At 40.4% G+C, this 27,515-nt stretch overlaps 1 protein-coding gene across 1 annotated transcript in view; it reads right to left on the bottom strand.

Moving 5' to 3' along the window:
* Positions 1 to 27,515, bottom strand: part of Ryr2 (ryanodine receptor 2) — a 585,643-nt gene that overhangs the window by 198,871 nt on the left and 359,257 nt on the right. Inside the window, exons 28-31 of the mRNA XM_076832381.1 lie at positions 14,700 to 14,908; positions 12,430 to 12,604; positions 1,407 to 1,615; positions 276 to 625 (exon numbers count right to left, since the gene is read on the bottom strand). Of these exons, the coding sequence (XP_076688496.1) occupies positions 276 to 625; positions 1,407 to 1,615; positions 12,430 to 12,604; positions 14,700 to 14,908 (943 nt within the window). The remainder of the gene's footprint in view (positions 1 to 275; positions 626 to 1,406; positions 1,616 to 12,429; positions 12,605 to 14,699; positions 14,909 to 27,515) is intronic.

The raw sequence follows: 27,515 nt of genomic DNA, 5'->3' as shown, positions 1-27,515 counted from the left end.
GAGTAGATTACATCTGCTCTAACAGACAGAACACTGGGTTGATTTATCTACCCCTGCAAAAATCTTTCACAACAAGAGGAGGAGGAGGAACAAATTAATACTGGCATCTTCACGGGTGCTCCTCAGTGCCCTTTAATGCCCAGTGCAGACCCCTACAACCAGGAATGACCCCACAAAAGTAAACAAGACTGGGGTGGAAAAACCCTTTGCCCTGTGTTATAATTCTCTCTGCAGCATAACTGCATGCTTAGAGTCCTATCTCGTCTGCTAACCACCTCTGTTTCAGACGAGAGGGCTTCTCCTGAGCGTAGTCCTTGTGGTTATTAAACTCCGGCTTTGTAGCTTCTTTATCTTTGTCACCCCGGTCAGAAACCAGATGGCCATGAGCTGTCTTCATCAGAACCTCAAAGTCAGAATCATCATAGTCCTCCAAGTCATTCTTGGGCCCAAAGAGGCCAGCACCCGGGAGCCCCCCGGCCACAGTCTTGGAGAAGACCTCGGCGCACTCGATGGGCATGCTTAAGCGGTAAAACATGATGTCGGTGCTGCTGTTCTGGGAGCCAAAGGACTTCTGAGTGACCTTGAGACACGGGGAGCTGTCTATGGTGCCATCTATTCTGGTTACCTATGAAGAAGAAGTAGTTCACGTTCTACTCCCCCCACCATCCAGTATCATTTCTTGATCCCCAAAAGGACTAACCCATATCATGTTTTGAGAATCCATAGAACAATCCACGTGTGGCACATTTAGTAAGAGATGAGGGAACACAGGACACTACACTGTGGAAGCACAGTCCATCCTGACTATCTGGAGGTCCCACGGATGATGGAAAATATGCAGAAAAAACTGCAACTGTATTGAGTATAGTTAGGCCATTTTTGTTGTTGTCATTCTCTGAACAACATAGCATGACAACTACTTATACACTATCAGATATTAGAAGCAACTCAGAGATAATTTCATCTATGTGGAAGGATGTGCATAGGTTCACATAAATACTAGGCTGTTTTATCAAAAGGACTTGAGCATCTGCAGATTTGGGTAACTGAAGGGATCCTGGAACCAACTCCTTGCAGATACAAGAGTCACTGCTCTCTCTGAGTCCCATTTCTAACTCTAAAGATGACATGGGAAATTCATGGCACAAGGTGCTCACTCAGATCTGGCCCGACACTCCCTACATATAGGATATAGGCATATAGGCATCATTCATCAGCCTAATAAGGTACTGGCCAAGTATCCAACATGAGAGGCTGAACCACTGCTTAGATCCACTACTATGAAACATACCATTGTCACCATTTTAGGTCAGTTACAATAATTTTCTGAGCAGGAACAGTTACATGTAAAGATAGTTCTATTCTTGGTTTTTAGAAATGGTCTGATTCATAAAGAAAAAGCAAACCTCAATATGTTCATGGTTTGATGGGACCTGGAGAAACTGAGGGAGCCTCTTGCTCAGCCACATGGTAATGTCCCTGTTTGTATTAACAGCAAATGGTTCGTAGCCCTCTTGTAAGCCACAAATGGTGAAGTACTTCAAGGTGCTGACGTCCTTTCCGAAGTTCATCCTGCCCACTTGAGCCACCCCAAGGCTACACACTGGGATGAATCCTGGGGGAAAAAAAATAAAATCTTCAGTCTTCTTAGTAGGAAATCTTGTTGGTACAGAACTGACAGACTGCTCAGGACTCCTAGCTCTGCCGCCACCCTATGGAGAAAACAACAGCGTGATACAGAGAAATCCGACATGAAGTCCTAGAGCATCCAATTGCAAAAGCAGGTCCACACTCAGCAGCCTCCTGGCTCAGCAGTGCAGATCACTCTCTCTGTAGGCAAGTGAGAAAGGACTCAAGGCTGAGGAGGGTGTGGGTCCTGTTGTCTTGCTCCTCTGTCCGGCTATGGATAGTGACATGTCCAAACACAGGACACAGTCACACCATAGACCTCATCACACTTTACTCTAAGAAGGGTATTTGCATCCACTGATGGCTATCTGGGATCCCTATGACACACAGCAGCAATGACCAATGGGCAAACCAACCACACATCCCACCAGCTGATCTACTGCCTGGCAGAAAGTGCAAATCCTTTCACTACTCAATGAAAAGAGTAACTATCAACTCTGCTAATTGTTTGGGTTCTTTGGGATCAACTGTCAAGGGGGAGATATGATAATTTTTGACAAGGATATAAGATGATATTTTTGAAGGCTATTTTATGTACTCTTTATTTCTTTCCAAAATGTTTTGCATGGATGTTCAAATAGCATAATAAAGTACATTTGGAACAGAGTCTTCAAATTAGATCATCCAACTTATTTATTTAAATCTAATTTAGACTTCAGAAAATTATAGCTAGTGTCATTCAGATTAGATACTTTAAACTTGTAGATCAAAAATTTGTGTCTCCTAAGAATAAAACCAACAGCATTGACAAGAATTAAGGTTTGTTCTACCATTACAATCTACATTTCTGCTCTTGTTCAAATTAGTAGCAGTGAAAGCAATCCCTCACCCCCAACAGAGATAATGGAAACTCTGCCCAGTTATTCACAAAGACTTTACCAGGTTTGTTTCCATCAATATGTGCTCAAAGAGATGACCGCATAACGAGGGCACCAATGAGGAGGAAGCAATGTGCCCAGCTGCATCACAGGAAGTGTGAGCTAGTTAGAGTGGAAGAGGCAGCAGCTGTGTCTGCAGCTGTGCCAGCACGTGACTGGGATCAGGAAAGTCACTTCACATAAGCATGCCCCAGGCACAGAGAAAGGGACTGGATAACTACAGTAGATGGAGACAACTTGAACTCCATGAGCACGGACCAGCAAATCCAATCACCATCTGGCATAATCCAGGGGACACCAAGGTGGAAATGCCTCCTCTCTGTCAGTGCCTACTTCTGATCCTTGTTACCTACAGAAGGAACTCCTAGTCAGTAAGTGGGGTTATGGGACAGCTGTAAATATCTGCACGGCAGACCTTTGAGTGTCTGCTATCCTCACATCTGAACACTTCTGTACTCTTACAATACTTTCATTTTCTAAAAACTCAGTGACTAGTGATATGCACAAAGATTTATGTCACTCTAGCTATGTTTGCAATTTTAGAATATTCTCATAACATATATAATTTTTCATTAGAGTATTATTTAACTTTTGAGAATTCAGTCTACAAAGATTCATTAATATGTAGGAAAATATTTACAGTGAGTATTATTCACAGAAACATATAATATGGCTTATTTTTAGATGATAAAAATCTCTTTGGTGTTTTCCTAAGTTTCTGAGTGGCAGGATTCTTAACATTTTTTGTACTCTTTTTTGTGTCTCTGAGTGTAACAGACCTTCCTCAATGAACATATGTTAAAGACAAGTGACAAATTCATTAAAATGCTTTATGTAGTTAAACAGGACATAACTACATGGTTCCCACAAAGAAACGTGGTGCTGATGTAAAATGACCCAGACGACACCCTCCTAGAGCCCTGACACTCAGCACCAGAGTGTGGTGAGTCCAGCATCAGAAACGCTGCTTGTCACATGAAACTAGAAGCAGGTTTAAGTAGGACAATTTGTTAATATTAATTAAGAAACTTGCAACCATTCAGTTCTTTATTTGATAAGAACTTATTGAGTAGTTACCATATACCAGAAACTAGGAATAATGAAAAATAAAAGAGGAAGAAATAGAACACAGAATGTAAAATAAATAAATAAATGCTTAAGTAAATAAAATCTTAAAAAGAATATATTACTGGAACTAAACAAGGTGGCTAACACTGAGATCCCAGCCAAAAGAGGCTCACAGTCTGAAGAGGGCCAGGTGGTCTGTTGCAAAAGCAGCCATGACAGTATGTAAACAAATGAACATGACTGTGCTCCAGTAAAACTTTGTTTCCAAAAGCAAGTGATAGGCTGCATTTGGCCCTCGGTCTTAGTCTGCCATCCCCTGCTCCAGGTTAAAATCAGCATACTATAGTGACATGGACAGATCAACATTTACAGCAGCTCAATTCACAATTGCTAAGCTATGGAATCAATCTAGGTGCCCTTCAACAGATGAATGGATAAAGAAAATGTGATACATATACCCAAAAGTATATTACTCAGCCATAAAGAAAAAAAATTATGGAATTTGTTGGTAAAAGGATGAAGTTGGAGACTACCATGCTAAGTGAAATAAGCCAATTCCAAAAAATCAAAGGCTGAATGTTCTCTCTGATATGTGAATGTTAACAAACTGTAAATGGGGTGGTGGGGAGGGAAGAATAAAAGTTCACTGGATCAGACAAAGGGGAATAAAGGAAAGGGAGGAGGATGAGAATAGGAAAGACAGTAGAATGAGTTGAACAGAGCTTTCCTATGTTCATATAGGAAACTGGTTTCATACATGACCACGATAATTCCACATCATGTACAACCACAAGAATGGGAAGTTATACTTCATGTATGTATAATATGTCAAAATACACTCTACTAAAAAGAACAAATTGTTTTGTTTTTTGGTTGTTGTTGTTAAAAAAGGCAGGTAAAACTGGCCAATATTTTATTAAATATAAACCTGAATGTGTTTTAATCAGAAGAGAAGCAAAAGGTCAAACTTATTTATGGTTTACTATGTGCCAGGTTATGTATAAACACTTTCCCATATATTATTTAATATTAACCTAATTTTTTTAGATGAGAAAACAACTAAGATGTTAAATAATGTGCCTAGGGATCCCCTGCTAATTAAAAGGATGACAAATTTGAAGCAAGAATGTAAGAGGGTAGGTAAAATAAATATATGTACAAAAACATTTGCCTTAGATTTCTGGGCTCTTTAGAACTTAAGAGGCATAAAGAGATTATCTCCAATTACTGGTTTTATTTTTAGGAAATGAGAACATACAGACTATTTGCCCAAGGCCATGTATTCTTCCTCCCATTGGCAAATGCTAAATTTAACTTGGAACACTCCAAGTTACTTTCCCAGGTCTATATCATAATAGCTGGCAGCACAGATTGATGATGGAGACATCAACTTCGGCCATTACGAAGAGCAAGTGGCTGTACGGTCCTTCTAGCCTATACTCATACCATGTCAGAAACACTCTTCTGAATAAGCCACACAGATCCATCAAGTTGTCTAACTGCTCTACTATTTCAACTAAGGACACAGAGAAAAAGGGTAATAGAGTTTTACATCAAAAAGCAGCATGATAAAATGAATAATGAAAAGGCCTTCCTCCCTCTTTTTTTCATTAGTTGTCTCTTCTGCCCACAGCTGTGTGATTGTTTTAATTACAAAAATATTCTTCTATTTTTCTTCCATGGAAAGAAATCCCATGAGTCTCACAGAACCAGTAATTCTGTTTTTGTTTACTGTCTGTTCAAGTGGTAGGAACAGAATAAGAAGTGTCATTTCTGGATTTGATAGTAATCATTACGAGTGTGGAATCTGAGGGTCCCCAGATAGATTTTGCTTACAGAAGAGCAGACACCATGAAAAGGTCTCCAGGGTTAATGAAGAGTTTACACACCATGAGATAAATAGGTGCCCAGAAATTATTTCCTAAAATGTAGGTCATCTCCAGGCCTAAGTGACTATTCTGTCACTCTGCACGACACGGAAAGGTTTTAGATGGCCCCCTTGTCTTAAATTAAGGATATGATCAGATCTGCAAACTAGTAACATGTAGCAGTGTCCCTAAGAGTACACTGAGATCAGATTAGAGGGGAAGGTGAGTGAAGATGGGGTGGCATAGTAGATTATTAGGGCTGTCACAAAGATTCACAGAGTAGGTGGCTTAAACAAAAACTTGTTTTCTCACATTCTGGAGATTGGAAGTCCAAGATCAAGGTGTCAGTAGGCTTGGCCTCTCTCGTGAGGCCCCTCTCCTCTGTGTGCAGAGGGCAGCCTTCTGGCTGTGTCCTTACATGGCCTTTTATATGGGAGCATGCATCCCTGGTGGCTCCTCCTCTTCTTACAAGGGCAAAAGAGTTGGGATTAGGGCCTCACCCTATGGCCTCATATTACCATAATTATATCTTTTAAGAGCCTATCTCCAAATATAAGCATATCGAAGGTTAGGGCTTCAACCTACGCATCTGGGGGCAGCAGAGCCTACAGCAGGTGGCATGGAGACACGGCTAGAATTCAGGCTGCTATGCTCACCAGCAGACACATCTCCTCCCAAGCCATGAGCCCAGACAACCCTGCACAGTTCCTAGACCAGAAATTCTACTTTGTGTGGAATTTCATTAAATACTCCTGCAAGGTATTTCTTCCTCTTTTTAGAAATGTAAGAGCAATTGGGACTCCACACACTCCAGGAAGCCGAGTGCCAGCAGAGCCAGGCATGCTGTTGTCTCACAGAAGTAAGCAGCAGCTTCTCCTACGTAAGCCCTTCCTTCAGAAAGCGTGGCAAGCACAAGTCTCAGGGAAAATCAAATACCTCGATCTTCTGATGTCAATGTGATTGGTACCTGGGAGGTCACCTGCATGTTCTTCTATTATTTCCTTGACTTTACTATTTTCTTTTTAGCTTTATCTTGGCTGGGTTTGGTGTGCTTTTCTCAAACTGAAATTTAAATTACATATATATCAGGTGTAATTTTTATATTTTTCTGAGGGAATCTGAAGTTCATATAACACGACAGTGAAGTGGAGCTTCAGTAGAGCAAGTAAACAACTGAAGAACTAAAGGCAGTACTTTAGGTTAGAGAAAACACTGCTCGGTATTGACATAATTGAAAGGTATTTAATATTGCTTCAGTAAAAAATGAGGTTTGATTTCTAAGGCAACTCAGAACTGCACACATATAATTTCCTATTGAAAGTATAGCTTTTGACCCATGGAAATTTTTCTTTCAAATGTACTCAAAGAATAAATTATCTTCAGATAGCAGGGAAAAGGGCATAAGATAAAGCTAACATATAATTTTGTCATTGGCTAGTAATTAGGACTCAAGTTCTAATTTTTTCCCTTTTGTTGAGCAGGCTGGATCATATGTGAACACAAGATTCCCTTCTGTTTCCACAGAGACCCAGAGAAAAAGCCACAGTTGGGCTTAGCTTTTCTCGGAGCTGAGATCTAATCCTTAGCCCTCCAGACTTTGCCATTCTGGTGGCAGAGAGAGAGAAGAGAGACACCCCCCCCACACACTGGAACACCCCCAGGAGGAGCCCCTTTCCCCTGTGGCATGAGCAGCTGGATCAGCAACCTCAGAACTCTTCCCTGTCCTGAGCTCTCAGACCCACAGGAGGGCAGGGGGCAGGGCCAGATGCCACAGGAGGGAACATGCCCACCACTCTCCCACCTCATTAAAGCTGTAGCAGAGGTGAAGAGACAGGGTAAGATCAGCCTCCAATGGGGCACTGCGTCAGCACCACTTCTTTTTCAGACTCTTTTGAAAGGAATTCAGCATAGGCATCTGATGGAACAGTGGAAGAGACAGGATTCCCCAGATGGCAGAAGAAGGCGGCCCCAAGGCAACATGCAGGACATGAGGTGCCCAGCAGGTGGGAGCTGATGGAGTCAGAGCACAGCCGGAAGACTGGGGCTGTGGGGAACAGTAAGCCACTCGCTTTCCTTGGGGAGTTCCCTGCTTCGTGCATGGCACCTGCCATGACTGTCCCCAGGCCCATTTCTTTCTGTGCTAAACATAAAAATCGGAAGGTTGCACCCACTGGTGCTCGAGATTACAGTCCCTTTCATTGAGCAGGAGCTTCACTGCGGTCACTGTCTCCTTTCTGACCTTGACCATCAATCTCTGGCTCTCCACTGGATCATTCTCAACAGCCCTGCAGAGGTGCGTGAATCTCGTATTTCCTCTCAAGAAGCTCAGGTGCAAGGAAATGGACTGGGGACCAGTCATAACCGTTCCTTCATGACACATTCTCACTGCCACCTGCTCTAGCTTATTTAGAGGGTCCTTTTAAAATACTATAAGCACCTAATGACTCATTGACTACAACCCACCTGTCACCCTGACCCTCCCATTTCCCAGCCTCCCTCTACCACTGGAGGAAACCATGGCCTCAAGGCCTGAAATCAACATTCTCTGACTGTTCTTTGTATTTTTAAATACATTTTTAGAATATTGTTAGATTTGGGCTGTTCATAACTTTTATAAAAACGGTAACACACTGCATGTTATTTTATTAGTTTCCTATTGCTTGCTGTCTTAACAAGTTGCCACAAATTTAATATCTTACAGTTCTAAAGGACAGAAGTTCAACATGGATTCTACTGAGCTAAAATCAAGGTGTCCTTAGGGCTGTTTTTTTCTGGAGGCTCTGGCCTCTGAGGAGAACTCATTTCCTGCCATGACTAGACGTTTCCAGAGGGTCATGACCTTCCTTGAATCCTGGCCCTGTCCCCCATCTTCAAATAGCATTCATTCATTCTGTCCCTCCCTCCCTCTCTCATACCCAACCCCACACCCTGCACTATGAGAACTCCTAGGACTACACTGGCCCCGCCCAGATCACACAGGCTAGCCTCCCGTCTCAAGATCACCATCTGAATCGCAGCAGCAAAACTCTTACCATGTAAAGCAGCACATTCACAGATTTCACAGACAGGCCATGGACATCTTGGGGGCCATTTAGCTGACCACAGTAATCTTTCTTAAATATTCATATTATCATAGCACTGTGGTTTATGTGGACCTACCTGTTCTCCTGGGGGTTGCATTTGGTTATTTCCTGGTTTGGGCTGTATGAATGGTGCTCCTGTGAAGAGTCTAGTTTTTGCCTCTGTGCTGAGACACACATCATTGAGCAGCTGGAGTAGAACTGCTGGGTCATGGGTATGTGAATATTTGTTTTTTTTACAGATACTGTCAAACTGCTTTGCAAAGTGAAAACACCCATTTGCACTCCCAAAAGCAATACCAGGTATTGTCAAGTTTTTCAAACAATAGCCAACAGAATGCAAAACAGTATCTAATTATGGATTTAAACATACATCTTCTTAAATCTTTATTGCCCACATTTCTTCTTTAAAATGCCTGTTCATATCTTTCGTATAATTTTTCCTACTGATTTCATAATGGTCTCTGACTCATGATGATTCAAATCATATTTTTTTTTTTTACTTTGGAATGGTGCAAACATCATATATGTTCAGTAGAGACCATACTTTGAATTTCAAATTCTGATCTTTCCTAGGCTAGTGATGTGCAGGACCACACTCTCCTGCAACCTTGCAACCTGGGCAGTGAAAGAAGCTGTAGTTCCGTCATCGTGTGATAATGGGGACAGACAACTTGTACCCACCAGGCAGTGTTCCTAAGTAGGACTCAGATTCATGTATTAAATGCACTTTCAACTTAGGATATTTTCTCTAATAATGTGCTTAATAGGACATTATTCCATTGCAAGCTGAAAAACATTTGCACTAACATTTTTCTTTTTGAGTCTCATCCATTAAGAATAGATCCCCCAAGTATTTTCTCACTTTCACTGAGGTTTTCTGTGTTTTTTTTTTTGTTGTTGTTTGTTTTTTTGATAAGCACCCTCAACTTCTTATAGACAAGTTTATGTCATTCTTTCATAGTCAGTGGTTTTACTTTTAAGGAAAAAAAAATAGTTTCCCACTCCATACCATAAAGGTTTGCCTATATTTTCTACTGGTAGTCTTGGAATTTATTTTTGACATTTAAAATCCCAATTTGGGGTTGGCTATCATCTATGTTGTGAGGAAGTGATCAAATTTCCTCCCTGCCATACAGATTACCATCTTATCATAGTACTCCTTTCCATAGCACCCTAATACACTACCTTGGCATGTGCTAAGGCTGGTACTTTTCTCACATCTCCACTGAATGACAATGGTCAAACTGTTTCCCTACAGCAAAATCACTCAATGACTGCTGCTTCACAACACATTCTGGTATCTGATAGGACATATACCCCCTTTCATCATCACCAAGGCATTGTGAATAATTTAATAGCTCAATGTTAGATGAATATCCTGAATCTCTTCTGAGTTCTTTACCCCAGTCAACATGATACAAAATCACCTCCAATAGAGTCTTAAGGAAGATATAAATAAAGGGATGCTTCATATAAAAATCATTGCCTTAATCTCAAAACTTGATATGGAACAATATCTGGTTTTGGTAAAATTATTAGACTATGGATGCATCAGGAGAACAACTTCCAGGTTCTTGGTATACAGCAGGTATCATAGCATGATTGACTATTTGACCTATGTGGGTATTAAGAATGTGATCAGGTGACAAAACTTATAAGAATGACTCTTGATTAGCTGACTGCATATGGACTGAGAGAATTATACAATCATTTAAAAAGAATTTTGTTAAAGATAAATCTTTGTTGCTTTTCCTGATCAACAGATGCTTTGCTGACTCCCCCTGATTCTAACTGCATGACCACATCAGTCTTTTAAAGACTTTTTGCAATTTTTCTTTTTGATTTTGGACTAACAACTTATACTAGACAGGGTACCATTTCAGTCATATAAACTACATAAAAGAGTTGACAAAATATGCTCAGTTATGTTATATACACTAAGCTGAGCAGGTGGGGATCTTTTGTGTCTACATGCATATGGATATGTATACACATATACAAACCCAGGCATACCTGTATGCATGTAAGTTTTCCATATGTATCCATCCTACCACAAGGTGATTAAGATTGCTTTAATAGCCAGTGTGTATTTGCTCAACTGATTATCTCTGTAGCCATGAGAAGGAACCAAGAAGATGGCAGAAAATACCAAATCAAGTCTAGCACAGACATAAAGACATGCCAGGTTTAAGAACAACTTGAAAACAGAACATTTATGCAAAATTTTAGGACTATAGTAATAACAGCATATTACTTGGCTAAAAAAGCTCTGTTGCCATGAATTAGCAGTTTGACAAACTTGATCCTTCACACTCTAGGGGCTTGAGAACTTTCTCTCAGTAGTGGCAGGCAAATTAAGAAACTGTACATAGGAATTTGTGTCAAGTTAATTTAAGAGTGAGATGATGAGAGATTCCACTGTCAAAAAGCACGGGAAAGTCTCAGGCATAGATAAACTCTGACCCCTTGGAGACCACTAGAATGCTTCCCCAAAACCTCCAACAATACTGACCAGTACAGATAATTCATCAGAATTCTACATTAGCTTTATGACACAGGTATCAATATAAAGTCAAAGTCATTCTTTAAATTTTAAAAATTCTTTGAAGTCTAAAATCAAAAAACAAAGTTATTTACACAAATGTGGTGCTCAAACTCACTTCAGAGCCTATTTCAAGACTGCAGTAGTTCTCTGTATATGAACAGTGCTGTGTCTCTAACATTAGTTATATCCTTGTGAACAGGTAGCCCCGGAATCTGCATATATGCTATGACACATATACAAACAGAACTCACACATGCATCTAAAGGTCTTTAACTTCCTTAGATGTTCAAAAAGGAAAATACGATAACTGAGTATTTTAAAATAAAACTTATTATAAAAACAGTATCTCAGGTCTTATCCACAGTACAGATAACATGGAAAAAAGTCTCACTCACACCTTCGCCTGATACTTAAGACACCCAGAGTGGCAGAGGATTAGGTTGCCAATTTCACCATCCAGAGATACACATGTTTAAAATAGAATTAAGTAATAAAAAATGCAATTCATATTTTGCAAATTTGTGTTTGATAAGTGACAGTCATATTGGCTCAAACACTTGCCCAGTGATTGAACTTAGAATTTAAAGGCACAACCAGCCACTTATGGGCCCTGAGCACTTGACAAGTAGCTAATGTGACTGGGAAGTGCAATTTTTAATGTTCTTTATTAATTTTAATGTTTCTTAACTCTAAACAGCCCCATGTGGCCACAAGCCACCACAGAAGTGCAGCTCTGAAGAACAGGTGCCATCTCCCTTGCTATGCCAAGGCCCTCAGCTTTAATACACAGCTTGGTTCCCAGCCTTGTCCTGGACCATGAGAAAAGACTGTCTTTGTACTCCTATAGAGCTTCTCCATTTCTGCACTATACAGGTTACGAAAGTGACACCATCTGCTGGCAGACTGCAATTTACATAAAGAAAGGATCAGGTTCTCTCAGCTTCCAGCAGAGGGCCCCATAGACAGTGGATTCTCATTGCATTTTTGTAAACAGAAGAGAAAAAGGCTACAAGCAGGTCATTAACCAGGGGAATTCTAAATGAGCTCTCCAGGACTGTGGAACTCCATCCTTTGTCTTGACCTTTGTTTTCTTGAGCTCATCAAAGCCATTTCCACCTTATTGAGATCCCAGATATTCTGCTAGAGCTATTTCAAGGACCCCTGATGCAATCAGCCATGCGGTGCCCATGGGACTTAAAACTGCAAATCATCTGCTCACTCACCCTCCAATGCCAGGCATCAGAACCACAGCCTCATTGTGCCACAAACTTTAAAATGAGCCAAATGGGCACACTCACCATCACCAACATCGAAGTCCTTGAAAGCCAGTTCAGAACCCGAGTCGTCCAGCAAGATTTCGCCATTCAGCGTGAACATCATGGTGTGTTCGTTCATGTCGACCATGCAACCCACAACGTCGCCTGCCTGCCAGGAGCGCCCATAGTGCTCATTGCCCTGGTGCCACCGCTGAGCCTACAGGGACAGAAAAGTCCTTGTGACACAGTCAGCCACATAACAGAATGCACCCACCATTCCCTGAGTGACTCCAGGCGGCCCCTTCTGTGAGCACAGTCACATCAGCAGCCCTGGGCAAGATCCAGAGCCAGGTGGAGTGGCCAGGGATCTATACTCTGATGTTCACATGGTATACTGCTCAATCTTGGGAAAACCCAGGTGCTAGTTCATGCTTTTGGGACTCTTTTTTTTTTTTTTTTTTTAAATCTAACTCCACATCGTATTTAAAAAAACAAACAAACAAACAAACAAAAAACACACCTTTACCCTTTTTTTCCACTGAAATGATTACTTTCCTGGGAATTAGTTGTTTTTCTATAACCCACCCCCCAAAACAAAGAATTATGACCTGGACATCAAGCTGGGAACTTATTGAAAATGACATTCTAGTTTTCATCCATTTCAAAATAAAATTTCATTCCTTGGAACCCCTGGCAATGTCAGTTCAACATACTGAAAATCCAGAAGATTTTCAGTTACATACTAAAAAAAAGAAAAAGAAAAAAAACTTCAAATCCAAACCTAAAAATATTTTTCCCCAAATGTAAAAAAAATAAGATATCTGCTAAAATAAGCCAAAAATTGAATATACAAAAGTGAAATTTCATAAATGCATTGGAAATAGTTTTGGCAAATGTGAATTTTGGATCTATAAGCATATTTCATTGATTTCTACATACAAAATCACTTACATTAATTATTTTACTCTACATCACCTTTATTGTGGATTGCCACATAACAGGATACAGTAACTAATGCAAAACAGTGATAAAATTTTTCTCAATATAACGTATTGCAATTTTTAAAATTCTAGCTAAGTATCAAAGAGCATTAAACTTTAGAACCAATGTATCTAGTCTAGTGACTTCCTTACCCCACCACAGACAGTCCCCAAAGTAACAGTCCCTTAACTGCCAGGGGTAAAGAGTACTTTGACTCCCCTGGGCAGTTCTTGATATTAGTTATAGCTGACCTTCAGCAGAAATAAAGCAAAGGCTGCCTTTTGTTTTATACTTTATTTTTGAAATTTAAATAAAATTTGCTTTTTGATCAAAAGAGGGAAGGAGGCTAAAACTTTCCATTTGAGGTAAAAAAAAAAAAAAAAAATTCAGGAAATGTGAGGTTTCAGACCACAGTAGCCACCTGTCCTGATTTGGAGCTTAGAAACACTGTCCCACAGTGGATATCACACACCTGAAATACCCAAATGTTAACTTCTTTATGATTGCCTATTTAGTCTATTTGTTTTAAATTAAAAATAGTTTCCCTCCATGTGGAAAGGAATATAATTGCATGAAGAAAATATTTTATATACATGAAACAATCTTTAAACATTATTAAATATGTAAAATAAGGGCTTGACACAGTTTAAGGAAAAAATTTCTAATAATGTTGAAAATGAAAACTGTGATTATCAATAACATCACATTCAGCATTTTTGCAGCCAGTATTTTTCATTTAAATTCAGTTTTTGGCTGACACATTAAAAACAAAATTGTTTATGGGGACCGCAAGATATTTCCATACACATCTACATCCTTGTGATATTTAAATCCATCTAAACCCTTCACTCTCCTGAACGTTTGTGGATAAAAACCCACAGACCTCCTCCCGGCTGCTGAAAGGGTGTTCTCCGGTAGACCCACTGCACAGCAGCCGGACCTTTGCTCTGTTTAATTGCAACGCTGTGAGTGCAGCCCAACTGCTCCTTCCTCCTCCTGCTCCTCTCCGGTCCACATTCTACCCTCGCCTAAGGACTGGCATTCCTATGCTTTTAACTGCCACGCATTAAAGCCACTATTCCTTGAAGACAAATCCTTGCACAGAATTGCGGCAGCAATGACATGCGCGTTTCTTCCACGCTTTCGAAGGACAAGGCTGACCCGTGCTTTTGGTGACCTCTTGATGACTATTACTGTATGTGTGGGGAGCGGATAGTCAGTTGCGCAATCACAAGGACAGCAACTTCCCTGTGTGGAGAAGCTGGCCCCTTCACTCACCTGTTGCCTGCAGGGAGGCAGGGACCACAGCGCGTCCACCCGCGTCCACTCACCTTGAAGCCATCGAAGGCGAAGGCGCGCTCATCTGAGCCCAGCTCCTGGTCGGGCTGACACCCCGGCCTGCTCCAGCCGACCCTCATGTCTCCTGCAGTGACCGCCTCGAATTCAAAGTACCAGCGGCCCGCCTTCACCGCGTAGGTCTTCTCCGCGCGGAAGATGCGGAACCTCTCCCCGGTGCCGCTGCACACCTCGGCTCTGGCCGCTGCAATTTCAGACAAGGAAAGCGAAAGAAAAGGAAGGACATCACAGACCTGTGGGACTCCATCCCGCGGGGGCAAGACCACCCCTGCGCGTCCTTGTCCTGATTCATATTCTACTAAGTGCTAGCTCCCAGCTACAAATGTAGGAGCACCCACTCGCAGCCCCAGGGCATCCCTTGCTGAGGCCGGGAGGCCGCGGCTCAGCCAAAGCTGACCCTAGACAGGAGCTCCTCCTTCCGCGCCTTTCCGAGAGAGAACTCTCTGGGCAAGAAAACCCAGGTGCCACCAGGCGGCTTGGCAAGGGAAGGCAAGGGAAGACCGCAGGCACCCAAGGGTGTGGGGGGAAGAGCAAGCTCTCAACTGCTCTGCAGAAGAAGACATTTACCTGTGAGAAAGAAGAGGAAAGGTGCGGCTGGGAAGAGAAGCTTTAGGGAGGAGGGGAAACCCTAAAAACAGAGGCGTAGTGGATGACGAATTTCCATGGCAGGACGGCTAAGGGCCACTGATGTGATGCCAAACCTCACCACGCCCACATTTTCAGTTAACACGCTCTACATACAGATGTGTCTGATAGGGGAAATGAAAGGTCACAGTCCGATATCAGGACCAGAGTGGTGCAAAGGGAAAACCACGTACATATCCACAGGAAATAAGATCCCAGAGAGACTGAGGGCCAGGATGACCCCACAGGAATCAGAGGAGGCAGGACCAACGGTCCACTGACCTGATACTGCAGGCCATGGAAAGGGTCACCTCAGCTAAGATCTGGACTAGATGCACAGGAGGAACTTCAGTGGCTAAACTCACATCACAAAACCTCCCGGGCCACCTAATGCTACAGCCCTGTTCTTCCCTCTCTGCCCCTGCTAGCTAGCATAAAGTTAGTGCACACTGAATAAATATTAGTCCTCACCTTCCCACCTTACAAGTCCTTTTAAGTAATAAACATTTAATAACAGTTTAACCACTGAATTGATATGGCCAAATTAAAATTCTAAAAGTAAATTTGATAAGCCATGAAGGTCACTAGTAAGACACAGTTCGATCATATGTAACAACTCATAATTAGATTGAAATAAAGCCATCAAAAGAACACAGGTGCCAGTCACACGGATGCTAGTGGCTAGGGATACTGAGGCAGGAGGACCTCAAGTTCAGTCAGCCTCAACAACTTAGTGAGACCCTAACCAATTTAGCAAGGCCCTGTCTAAAAAATAAAAAGTGCTGGGATACAGCTCAGGGGTTATCTCCCTGGGTCCAATCCCTGGTACTAAAAAAAAAAAAAAAAAAAAAAAAAAAAGGCAGTAACATCATGGGCTCTAGCATTCTGAAGCTCTCCACTATGGATTTGATTAATGAAATGATCAATAACTGCTTGGGAAGACAGAGGTGGGGGTTAAAGAACCAACATCTGCTGACTTATCTTTCAAAAGCTGACTCAAGTCCCTAAATAAAATAAATCCATGGTGAAGACATTACTCTCATGTCTGTTACTGAAGATTTAACTTTTTGAGGAAAAAAACAGTATCAGGTTTTATAACACTTAAAGGCAGTTGCTGACACTGGGAAACTAGTTCTTAAAAATACCTCATTTCAGGAAAAGTAAAATTTCATTTATAATTCATTTTTCTTCAAGATACAGCCTACTAATCCATTGACTCCTTAAATCATGATTGTAACCTTCCCTAAGAATATAAACTATGAACTACACATTTAGAGATAATTTTCAGGGGGAAAAAGTTTTCCATATTTTTAGTTATGCTGACATTTGTAAATAAAATCTGACATTATATTGTAATATTCAATTCCCAATTGTACAAGTACAAAATATTTCATTTTAAAAGAAAATTGAATCATGGAAATGTCCCTGTTTCCCTTCCCCTTTACACTTGCAGGATATCAGAATTTACCAACATGCAGCTGTGCAGGGAAAGCAAACATTTTTTTTTTTTTACATCAAATTTAGTTTAAAATACATAATTTCCTCCAAAGCCCACTAAAAATTTCTCTTGATATTGAAATAGATCACTAACCCCCTTCACTAGTACAGGGAATGAAAATACAGAGTCTACCGGGGAAATGTGCAACAGTAATAATGAGGAACTTCTTAGTTCTGCCATTCGAAGCTGCTGCACTATTCTTGTGATCAGTGAAGATGTACAACCTGAATTTGAGTGAGCATGGTCTTCACAAATACACTTACGCAAGGGACTTCACAGTAAGGTACTCCCCACTTTTTAACTTCTATGCATTTTCCTCCAAATGCCTGTGGATTTCATATTAATATTATATTAATATCCTTTTGCCTCCCAAGTCTCTGGGATTATAGGTGTGCACCTCCGCACCTGACTCATATTCTGTAATTTTCTTAAATTATTTTAGGGTAGCTTATAACCACAGTTTTTGAGAAGCAATAGTTCATGGGAATTTTTTATATAGAGAGAGACACATGAAATCTTTAGAAAATTTGATTGCATATTCTGTAGCAAAAAGCATCTGAGCACCAGCATCTGCTGAACCAAACTGGGAACACAGACTTGTCAAAGTCTCAGATACAGGAGCCAAGCAAGCAGCCAGTGGGTAGCACCCCCCTCCAAGACATGGAGCTCTCTTCTACCAGCATGAAAATCCTATGTGTAGCCTGATTATAGACATGCTATATCCGTAAGTTTTGGTAGGCAATTTTAGCTCCATGTAAGTGTGTTATACAAATGATTTTTATATCATCATCACAAACAGGGTAACTGAAATTAAAAATGAGCTGTGAGCAGATACATTCGCAATGCACCTTGTCAAGGCTTCTTCTCAAAACAGGATAATTTAAGGAAATAGACCTACAAAGTCAAGGTTACAAGCAAGTATGATAAAAACTGCATTCCCAGTACCCAAAGAGTTAGAACAGAGAGGGCACAGCACCAGTGACTGATCAGAGAGGTCCTAAATAATTATACAGCGGCAGCGCCAGAGTGAGACTCAGCCACTAGGGGGCCGTCAAGATCTAATTATGTGTTAACCAAAGCAGCAAGCCTGGCATGCTCTAGAACTTTACAGCAATCTAGAACCCTTTAGGTAAATTCATTTCATACTTGAAAAAAAAATGGTATTAACCAGATACCAGACCAATTCCTTAGTATTATTTCTAATAAAGCATTTCAAGTCTTGATAAAACTTGTACTGAATAAATTTGAGATATTTTAATATTTCATTAAGACCAATATTCCAACAACGTGAATTGAGTTCACAATTAACCTGAAATAGGTAAGCATTATGTTGAAAAAAAGAGAAAATGTTAGAGCCCTAGTTAATTACATGGGGTTAGGGATTAAAGTTTAGCAAACTTTTTATGCTTTTAAGTTTTTAAAATGTCAGCAACATCTAAAGAGTCTAAAAATGAATGCTTTCAATCTTACCTTCGTGGTCACAGGCTTATTTTGCTTCATACAATCACATCTTTCACATCTCTTAATTTCCATTCCCATCATCCTTGTTCAGAAAAATCACAATTTTTCCAATACTTCCAACTGGTCTCTTCTCTCCCATCACCTACCCCCCCAATCTGCTCCTTCCCACTGTTGCCATGGTTGTACTGCTATTGTAAACTGTGATCACACATCAAGATCCTGCTTTGAAACTTCCTGGGGCTCATACTCCCTGCACACATTTATCCACATTTCTTAGCTGGGATTTGAAGGTTTTCTGTCCTTGGCCCCTATCCTTCTACCTTCATCCCTTGCTATTCTGCCCCCACCATATCCTGAATTGAGCCAACTACACCTTCATCAGGGTGTAGCTCTTTCCGTACTTAATCACATCAGACACCTTTTCACTCTGGTAGGAATGTCTTCCTAATCTCCACTTGCTGAAATCTGCATCTCTTCAACATCTGACGCAGGAGACCTCTCTTTCCTGAGTCCTCTCACTAGAAAATTCATCTATCTTATGCACTTTCCATAAAGCTCAAATGATTCCCTGTCAAGTATGCTTGATCATGACTATCAAGGAAACATGATCGTGGCTTCTTCTTGGAATACACAATGCTTGCCTCTTTGATCACTGTTAATATAACTTTAGTAAGAAAGATCCTTGTCAATCAAATGACAACAACTTTATTCTAAACTTAAAATTCAGACCCTGAGCTGTTATCTGATCACCATTTTTCCTCCCAGTGTTCTAATTTCCTTACATGAATGCATTCACTCTGCCAACTCAGTGAATTCCTCTCGTCTTCCTTACCTCTCTCTCCATTCTCAATGTTCACACCTGATCTACAGAGTTTGCTGGAAAACATGCCCAGGATAGCTTGGTGCCATGACTCACTAGTTTTCTGCAACCTTGAATGGACCCTTAGTGTTCCTCCGCAACACACTCATTTATTTGCAGTCTATCTCTGTTCCATTCTACAAAACAGTTAGTCCTAACCTTTATTGCTGAGGGCTATCAGCAATAGGAGGAACCGCAGAGGCCCTTGCCTCTTAAAGTCATCTTATCCATAAAAATTAGTGAGAACACTGGCAACTTTTACAACTTCCAGAGCTATGAAAGTAGCCAAAGGCAGGCAACAATCTGCAGAGGTGTATGAGTACTCAACAAAAATGGCCCAGTGTATAAACAGTATGCCCCATTCCCATCCTGCTAGCTCTATGGTATGCTGAAAACCAGTGGCTCCCCAAGCACAGTGAAACCAGCTGCCTAATGGGCTCTGAAGCAGGCAGAACAGGGTCAGTGTCCTCTAAAGCCTTTTCAGATCACTGTTGTGATTTTACCTGATACTTCCTCAGAAAATCCCACTTGCAAGGCATGTTGATTCCACCTTACAGCATGCCCAGTATAGATAGTCTTTTCCATGGGGACACATACTGAAAATCACCAGAGGTCATTTTTTAACATGGAAGCTCCTTAAGGTAGCAGTAACAGTTGAGGTAAAAAAAAAAAAAAAAAAAAAAAAAAAAAAGCTGAGCAAAAACAGAAAGGTTGGAGAATGAGATGTTCACAGTAAGCAATGGAAAACCAGAACACTCCTAGAAATCCACAAGGCCATGTTCATGCTCTATGCTGTGCATGTATTAAGAAAAGTTCTGAATATGGGAGGTGTTTCCCATCATACACATCCTCTCCCCCAGCAACGACTTGGAGACTTATCCAAGACTGACGCTTCAATGACCATACGTGACAAACAAGAGACTCCACAAAACTAATTTAGGAAAAAAAAAAAAACTATGCAAACAAACAACTCTGCAGTGGGTAGGGTAAGAATCCAGAGTTGCCACATCGCAACATTTGTGACATCATGACATTTAAAACATCTAGTTAAAAAAAAAAAAAAGTAAGACAAAAGAGTATGTCCTATACATGAAGGGAGCAGTCTAAAGAAATCATCCCCAAGGAAGCCCAGGTGCTCTAGAATTATACAATGACATTAAAACAGCTTTTTAAATATGCCCAAAGAACTAAAGGAAACCATGTGTAAACCATTCTAGAGGCTCGGGAGGTTGAGGTAGGAGGATCAAGAGTTCAAAGCCAGCCCCAGCAAAAGTAAGGTACCAAGCAACTCATTGAGATCCTGTATCTAAATAAAAAAAAAATACAAAAATAGGGCTGGGGATGTGGCTCAGTGGTTGAGTGCCCCTGATTTCAATACCCACTACCACCCCCCCTCAAAAAAAACTAAACTATGAGAGACTAAAAGTAATAAAAGTACTAGAGAATTTCAATAAAGAAACAAGAATTAGCCAGGCATGGTAGCATATGCCTGTAATCCCAGCAAGTTGGAGGATGAGGCAGGAGGATCTCAAGTTCAAATCCAGACTCAGCAACTAAGCCTAAGCAACTCAATGAGACCCTGTCTCAAATAAAATATAAAAAAGGGCTGGGAATGTGGCTCAGTGGTTAATTGCTCCTGAGTTCAATCCTAAGAAAGAAAAGGACGGAGGGAGGGAGGAAGGAAGGGAGGGAGGAAGAGACAAGAATTATAAAAAATAACCAAATAAAAATTCTGATGTTGAGAAGTAGAACTGAAATTAAAAACTAAAGTGGCTCAATCAAGAAAAAAATCAAACAATAAACAAAGATAAAGCTATTGAGATAATCAAGAATGAGAAACAAAAAATAATGAAGAAAAATAAACAGAACTTCAGAGGCATGTGGGATACAATCAAGTGTGTACACATAATGAAAGTCACATTAGGTGACAGGGGAAGATGAAAGAAGAGTTGAAGAAACAACAGACAAAAACTTTCTAAATTCAAAGAAAAACATTAATTTACACATCCAAGAAACACAACAAACCTCAAGGGGCATAAACTTGAACTTCCCCCAAATACATCATAATAAAACTCTTCAGGGACAAAGGGAGAATCCTGAAAGTGGCAAGAGACAAGCAACTTATCACATACAAGGGAGACTAAAAAGGTTAACAAGTGATGTCTCATCAGAAAACAAAGAGGCCAGAAGGCAGTGGATGTTCTACGCAAAGTGCTGAAGAAAACAATGGCAGAGGAGAATATTGTATTCTGCAAATCTTACTGCTCTCTTAAGGCTTCAGATCCAGTCCATTCCTTTAGAAATGGACTTAGAAAATAAACACATCTTCTATTTGAACCAGAAAACTGATTGTCCTTATCTCTTCTCCTGGTTTTCCATGTGCATAGGCTTCTGCAATCTCTCCAAAACTTACCCCTTTCCCATTAAGCTTGGGAGAATAGGTGTTCTCCCTTTTATATAAGGCAATTCCTTCACCTATGCTCTGAATTCCATTCCCTACTAAATCCTTAGAAAGAGTGTTTTATTAAGTTCCTTCCTCCTCTATTTTCAACCTCTTCTATCTGTGCAAATTTCTCCCCCAACCAAAAAAAGATAATATTTAACTCTCTATTCCTAACAATAGTCTTAGATTTATATAGGAAACTGAGCCCTGGATGTTTGTCTAGTAACCTTAACACAAAATGTTTAAAATCAAACACAGAGTCTCCCCACAACTGCCTCTCCATCTGCTCCAAATCCTGTGTTCACTGGGAATGTGGATGAATATATCTATGAAGCTAGATACCATCTCAGACCCCTCCTCTGTCCAGATTATTTGTCCGCTCCTTTAGCTCACAGTATTGCCTAAGACGAGGTTTCCAACTCTCATCATTGACACTTCCTTTTCAGTCACCAAGCTTCCCTCCTCACCTCCACTCTTGTTTACATTCCATCTGCTCTCCAAGGAGCCACCAGAGTCATCTTTTAAGCTAAAAAAAAAAAAAAAAGTTTGCTTCCCTCCCTGTCCTTTACTTTATCTCCTGTCATTTCTCAACCTCCATTCTACATTTGGCCTGGCAAGACCCTCTGAAATTCCCATTTGCAATCATCCCTTGTGTCTTTGCACCTTCACATATATCACTTTCTCTGTTTGGAGTGCATGAACCTAGTGACATGAACTCCAGGTTGCACATAGAATTCATAAAATCATCCTTCTAAATCAAACCCAGCTTTTCCTACTTTGATGAGTTTAAAATATGTCCACAAATGCTTCATCACACTGCCATCTGAAAAGTGTGGACTTCATTCAGTGATTCACTTGTGACAAACTATGGTGGAAATCAGTGTAATAGCATTACAGCTTCCTTCTCATGCTCACTCTTAGATCATATGCTGCAAGGGAAGTCAGTTGTTCCTGAAGGCACTCAAGCATCTTTATGAAGAGGTCTGTGTGGAAAGGCTATGGCCCTCTGGCTGGGTCTCCTGCAAACAGCCAGCAAGAAAATGAATTCTTCATCTACAGCTATGTAAGTGAGCTAGCTGTCTCAGCATCAAATCTCCATCTTCAGATGACCACATTCCTGGCCATGTGATAGCAACTCCAACACAGCCCATGATTCAGAACCACCTTACCAAGGTACTCTCAATTCCTAACTCACAGAAACTTTGAAGTAATAAATGTAGTTTTGAGCCATTAAGTTCTGAGAGCCACCACATAGATAAAACTGCACTGTCGTTCCTTGAATCCCAGATCTAGGCACAGTAAATGTGTGCCTTCAATATCCACATACTGAAATCAAATGGAAATGAGAATAATTTCAAATATGGTAGCAAAATGACATCCAATTAGGATTTTGTCCTCAGAATTCATAGGAAAGTAGGTATCCAAAAATGTAGCAACGCATTGTCAATGAGAGTATTCAGAAGATTAAATTATATCATGGTTGTAAATAGGCTGAATCTAAGTGTTCTGAATAACACCTTACTTATCCCACATCATCAAGAACAAAGTTCATCAATTACCTTTGATATGGAATTGATCAGAGGTAACTGATCAACTTTGTTCTTATGCCTTTAAGTGGTCATATATTTTAAAATAACCACTAACAGTTTTTCTGACATGCACTGCACACTTCCATGTACAGGTAAAATGTACTCTCCTTCTTGGATACTTACCATCGTTAACTCTTTACTCTTTCCTGGAAGACTCAAGGTTTCCACTAAATCCACAGGGATCATGTCTCTGAGCTGTGCTATCCACCCACTTCTCTTTAGTGTTCATGATGTCATTTCTAACTTTACAACTGAGTGAGACTGGTTTGAGCACCACTCTCAGGTTATGATTTTCAGTGCGTATCAGGAAAGCAACAGTGTGAGAAGTCCTGATAAAGTTGAGTAAGTAACTTCCAAAAGACTTGAAATGCAGCAGGATGAGGGAAGGGAGGGTCAGATAATCAATCATGTTTATGAAGACTCCAGGTACCCAAAATATAAATATTCAAGGGGAAAGAATGAAAGCATGTTAATATAAAAATAAATGGTATTTCAGGGTAAAAAACTAGGTGATTCTCTCCAACACTTCATTATTATCATTATAACATCTTTCTAACAGAAAAAAAAGTATTGTCACCTCTTCTACCCTCTCTTGTAAGGATACAAAAACATTAAATAATAAACTTAAAGGATGCTAAAGACCTCTGTGACTATTAAATTCTTCATATACCTGAGTAGTTGAGTCAAACATTAAAATGTAGGCAAAAACACTGTGCAAAGTGCTATACTACCATTTTACTAGTAAGGATTTGTATACCTGTTCTCTACAGACATTCACTAAAAAACCCACAGGTCAAGTCATTTCAAAGGGGTCCTGTGGGGCTATGAAACAGGATCCCTTAACACTGTGACTAAAAAGTGGAGTTTGCACAGGACACCATGGTCATTCTGAGTGTAACCCCCTCCTGGGAAGCAGTGAGATACTGACACTCAAAATCATGATAGGTTTAACAATGACCCCCATTAGGTGAGATGAGAAGGTAAGTTTGTGTCTGACAGTTTAAACCCCCAAAAGATAGATTTAGGATCAATTATTTGAAAAGAATTATTAAGTCAGCTAATCCCTAAGAAGACCCATAGCAATGAGAAAAACCATGACTATCAATATCAGGAATGACAAAGGAAGTGTCACCACACATCTAATACGCAGGATGCTAAATGGATGAGGAAACAACTTTACACCAATAAGTGAGAGCAACTTAAATGAAGCAAATTAATTTATTGGTGAACGTAATAAAAAACTTGTGCTAAATATCAACACTTAAGGAAGAAATAATACAAAACTAACGCTAATTCTTTCAGAAAATTGAAGAGGAAGGAACAATCCCTAACTTACATGGCCAGCTTTACCCTGATATTGAAATCTGATAAAGAGTTCAATAATCATGAGGAATATCCTCATGGACATAGATACAAAAATTCTAAGCAAAGTATCAGAAAACAGAATCCATATATATTTTTTTTTTTAAAAAAAGGACACTACATCATGACTAACCAGTTATCCTAGAAATGAAAATCAGGTTGAATGCTTCAAAGTCAATGTTAATCAAAATATCAACAAAGAAGAAAAATAGGTAAAGAACAAAAGCACAAAATTCAACATCTTGTTCATGACAAAAGCTCCCAAGCAACCAGGAACCAAAAGCAATCTCTGCAGTGTGGTGAAGGACAGAGAACTCGGCTGCCCATGCTTCCCATCCAGCTTTGCAGTGAAGCTTGGAAACCTCTTCCCTTAGGACTTACCCCACCCCCAATTCCACCCCCATGCCACCCTGGTCTGAATTCCTTACCAGTCAAGAGGCAAAAAGTGTGATGGCTGTAAAATAAAAGGTGAGATTTTTCTTATAGATCTCATGATTATGTATGCAGAAAACTCTATGGATTCTATGAGGGTTCAGGGCAGAACCAATAGACGAATTTATCTAGACAACATTGAGGCAGGATAAAAAAAAGGAAGACAGGTGGAAAGACAGGCCAGGACGGTCTTAAATCTATACTCCAGCCTCCCCCACTCCACTCCCCAGGCCTGAATTCCTAAAAGGTCTAATAAACCTTGGAATATTCTAAGTCCAGTTGATCAATGCCTGCATATCTTGTTAGCTTACAGGATATATTTTAAGACTAAGTAAAAGGAGCTGAGAGACAGAGATAGAGATTTGGGGGGTGGGGGGTAGAAAGAGAAATAGTGCTAAAACCCCATGACATGGGTACACTGAAGTGCTATCTGTTAACCAGATAAGGTCACCCTGAAGATTTTGAGAAAAACCAGAGCAGGTCCCTGTGACAGAAACTGACAATTCTTAGGCTGATCACCCCACGTGCTTCTCCTGCTCACCATTTACAAAGCTGCTTTTAGAAGTAGCAGAGACCCCAAGGGTGCACCTCATTCCTGAATTAATCTCCTTGCTCTCCTAATAAATCTCTGCTTGTGTATCTTTTGATGCATCTTGAATTCATGAAATTCCTTTTAGGAATTCCTAAAATTCATTTCCAAGGAAAAAGTCAAGAATCTGCTAGGGCAGAGTTGGGTCCCCTTATTCCTTCTGGGGCACCTCCTGGGACACCCCATATATATATATACAAAAACCAATAATGTATCTCATATAACAATAAGTAACTGGAAAATAAAAATGTTATTTATAAACATACCAAATATATCAGATAAATAATAATGTGTACAATCTCTACCCCGAAAACTACAAAACAAGGCTGAGATAAATAGGAGGAAAGGGAACAGAGGAATGTGCCACTTCACGAATTGGCAAACTCACTCCTGTTAAAATATCAATTTTCTCCAAATGACCTATAAATTTGGTTCTAATTCTACTAAATCAAATTGATGCCAGGCACGGGGATATGCCTATAATCCTCATGGCTCTGGAGGCTGAGGCAAGAGGATCACAAGTTCAAAGCCAGCCCCAGCAAAAGCAAGGCACTAAGCAACTCAGTGAGACCCTGTCTCTAAATAAAATACAAAAAAGGGGTGGGGATGTGACTCAGTGGTCCAGTGCCCCTGAATTCAATCCCCAGTACCAAAAATAAAAATCAAACTGATACACTGAATCTCAATATATACAGAAATGCAAGGGGACAAAAACCAAAGAAATCCTTTATTTTATTTATTTTTATGTGGTGCTAAGGATCAAACCCAGGGCCTTGCACATGCTAGGCGAGCACTCTACCGCTGAGCCACAACACCAGGCCACAAAGAAATCCTTTAAAAACAAGGAAGTTGGAGGATTTACCCCACCTGATGTCAGGACTTTTTGTAAAGTGATGACGACAGGGTGGCATACACTTACTGTAAGGTCCTTGCTTAGCATCTGGATGGCCATCTTAAATGATAGCGACATCTTAAAGAAAAAGTTTTGCTTTCCCGCCTAAGGGCCTTTCTGAGAAAGACTCAGCACTCCCTCATACCAAACTCTCCATTAACCTCATTAGGACCTGCCGGCTCCAATTCCTGAGCCTGCCCTATAAAAGTTGCAGAACCCAAGCCTGTATAGCCTCTCTGCATCTAAGGAGAGATGTGCCTTTATTTGTCAGCTCCGACAAATAAACTCCCATGTGCATCTCTGCCTGGTCTCCGTCTTTCATTTCTCACTCACCCATCTCCCACTTCCTTGCTTTCCTTTCACTTAGGGAGGGATGCGTAGGTCAATGGAATAGCATGAGCAATCCAAAGATAGACCAACTTAAACGTGATCAATAAATTTTGATAAAAAGGGCACGATAATTTAATTTGGAAAGAGGATAACTGTTTGCACAAATGATGCTGGGACAGCTGGATATCCATCTGTACAAAAAACAAACCTTGCTCTCAACCTCACATCATTAACAAAAATTAACTCAAACTAGGTCAGAGATCTCAAAGTAAAAGCTAAGATAATAAAACTCTTGAAGAAAATACAAGAGGAGATCTTTGTCTTTGCATAAGCAAAGATTTCTTTGGACATAAAATATACAAATAGAAAGGAAAAATCATAAGTAGACTTCACAATTAACTCTATATCCTCACATCTTTCCCCCTCAGCATATCGTCCTATGCTCCATCCCCAGTTCATTGTCCTCTTTCAGAAACTGTAAACCTTTTTACAAAACTACTGATTATATTTTAGATAATAATTGAATCTAACATTTCTGTACATTATGAATGTCTTTTCTAAGGGGGACTTGAAGTTCAGGGAGAGAGAAGTGGGGTCAGAGCATCCCCTTCAAGCAGGGTCTTGCTCAAGTTACACGGCTTTGCTAACCCCAAATCCTCTCATCTACAAAATGGAAATGACAGTAGCCATCTCAAAGGATCGTGATAAGAAT

Source organism: Callospermophilus lateralis, chromosome 13 (assembly GCF_048772815.1).
Source record: "Callospermophilus lateralis isolate mCalLat2 chromosome 13, mCalLat2.hap1, whole genome shotgun sequence".
NCBI lineage: Eukaryota > Metazoa > Chordata > Mammalia > Rodentia > Sciuridae > Callospermophilus > Callospermophilus lateralis.
The sequence above is the reverse complement of the archived record's forward strand: the minus strand, read 5'-3'. Positions and strand labels throughout refer to the sequence as shown.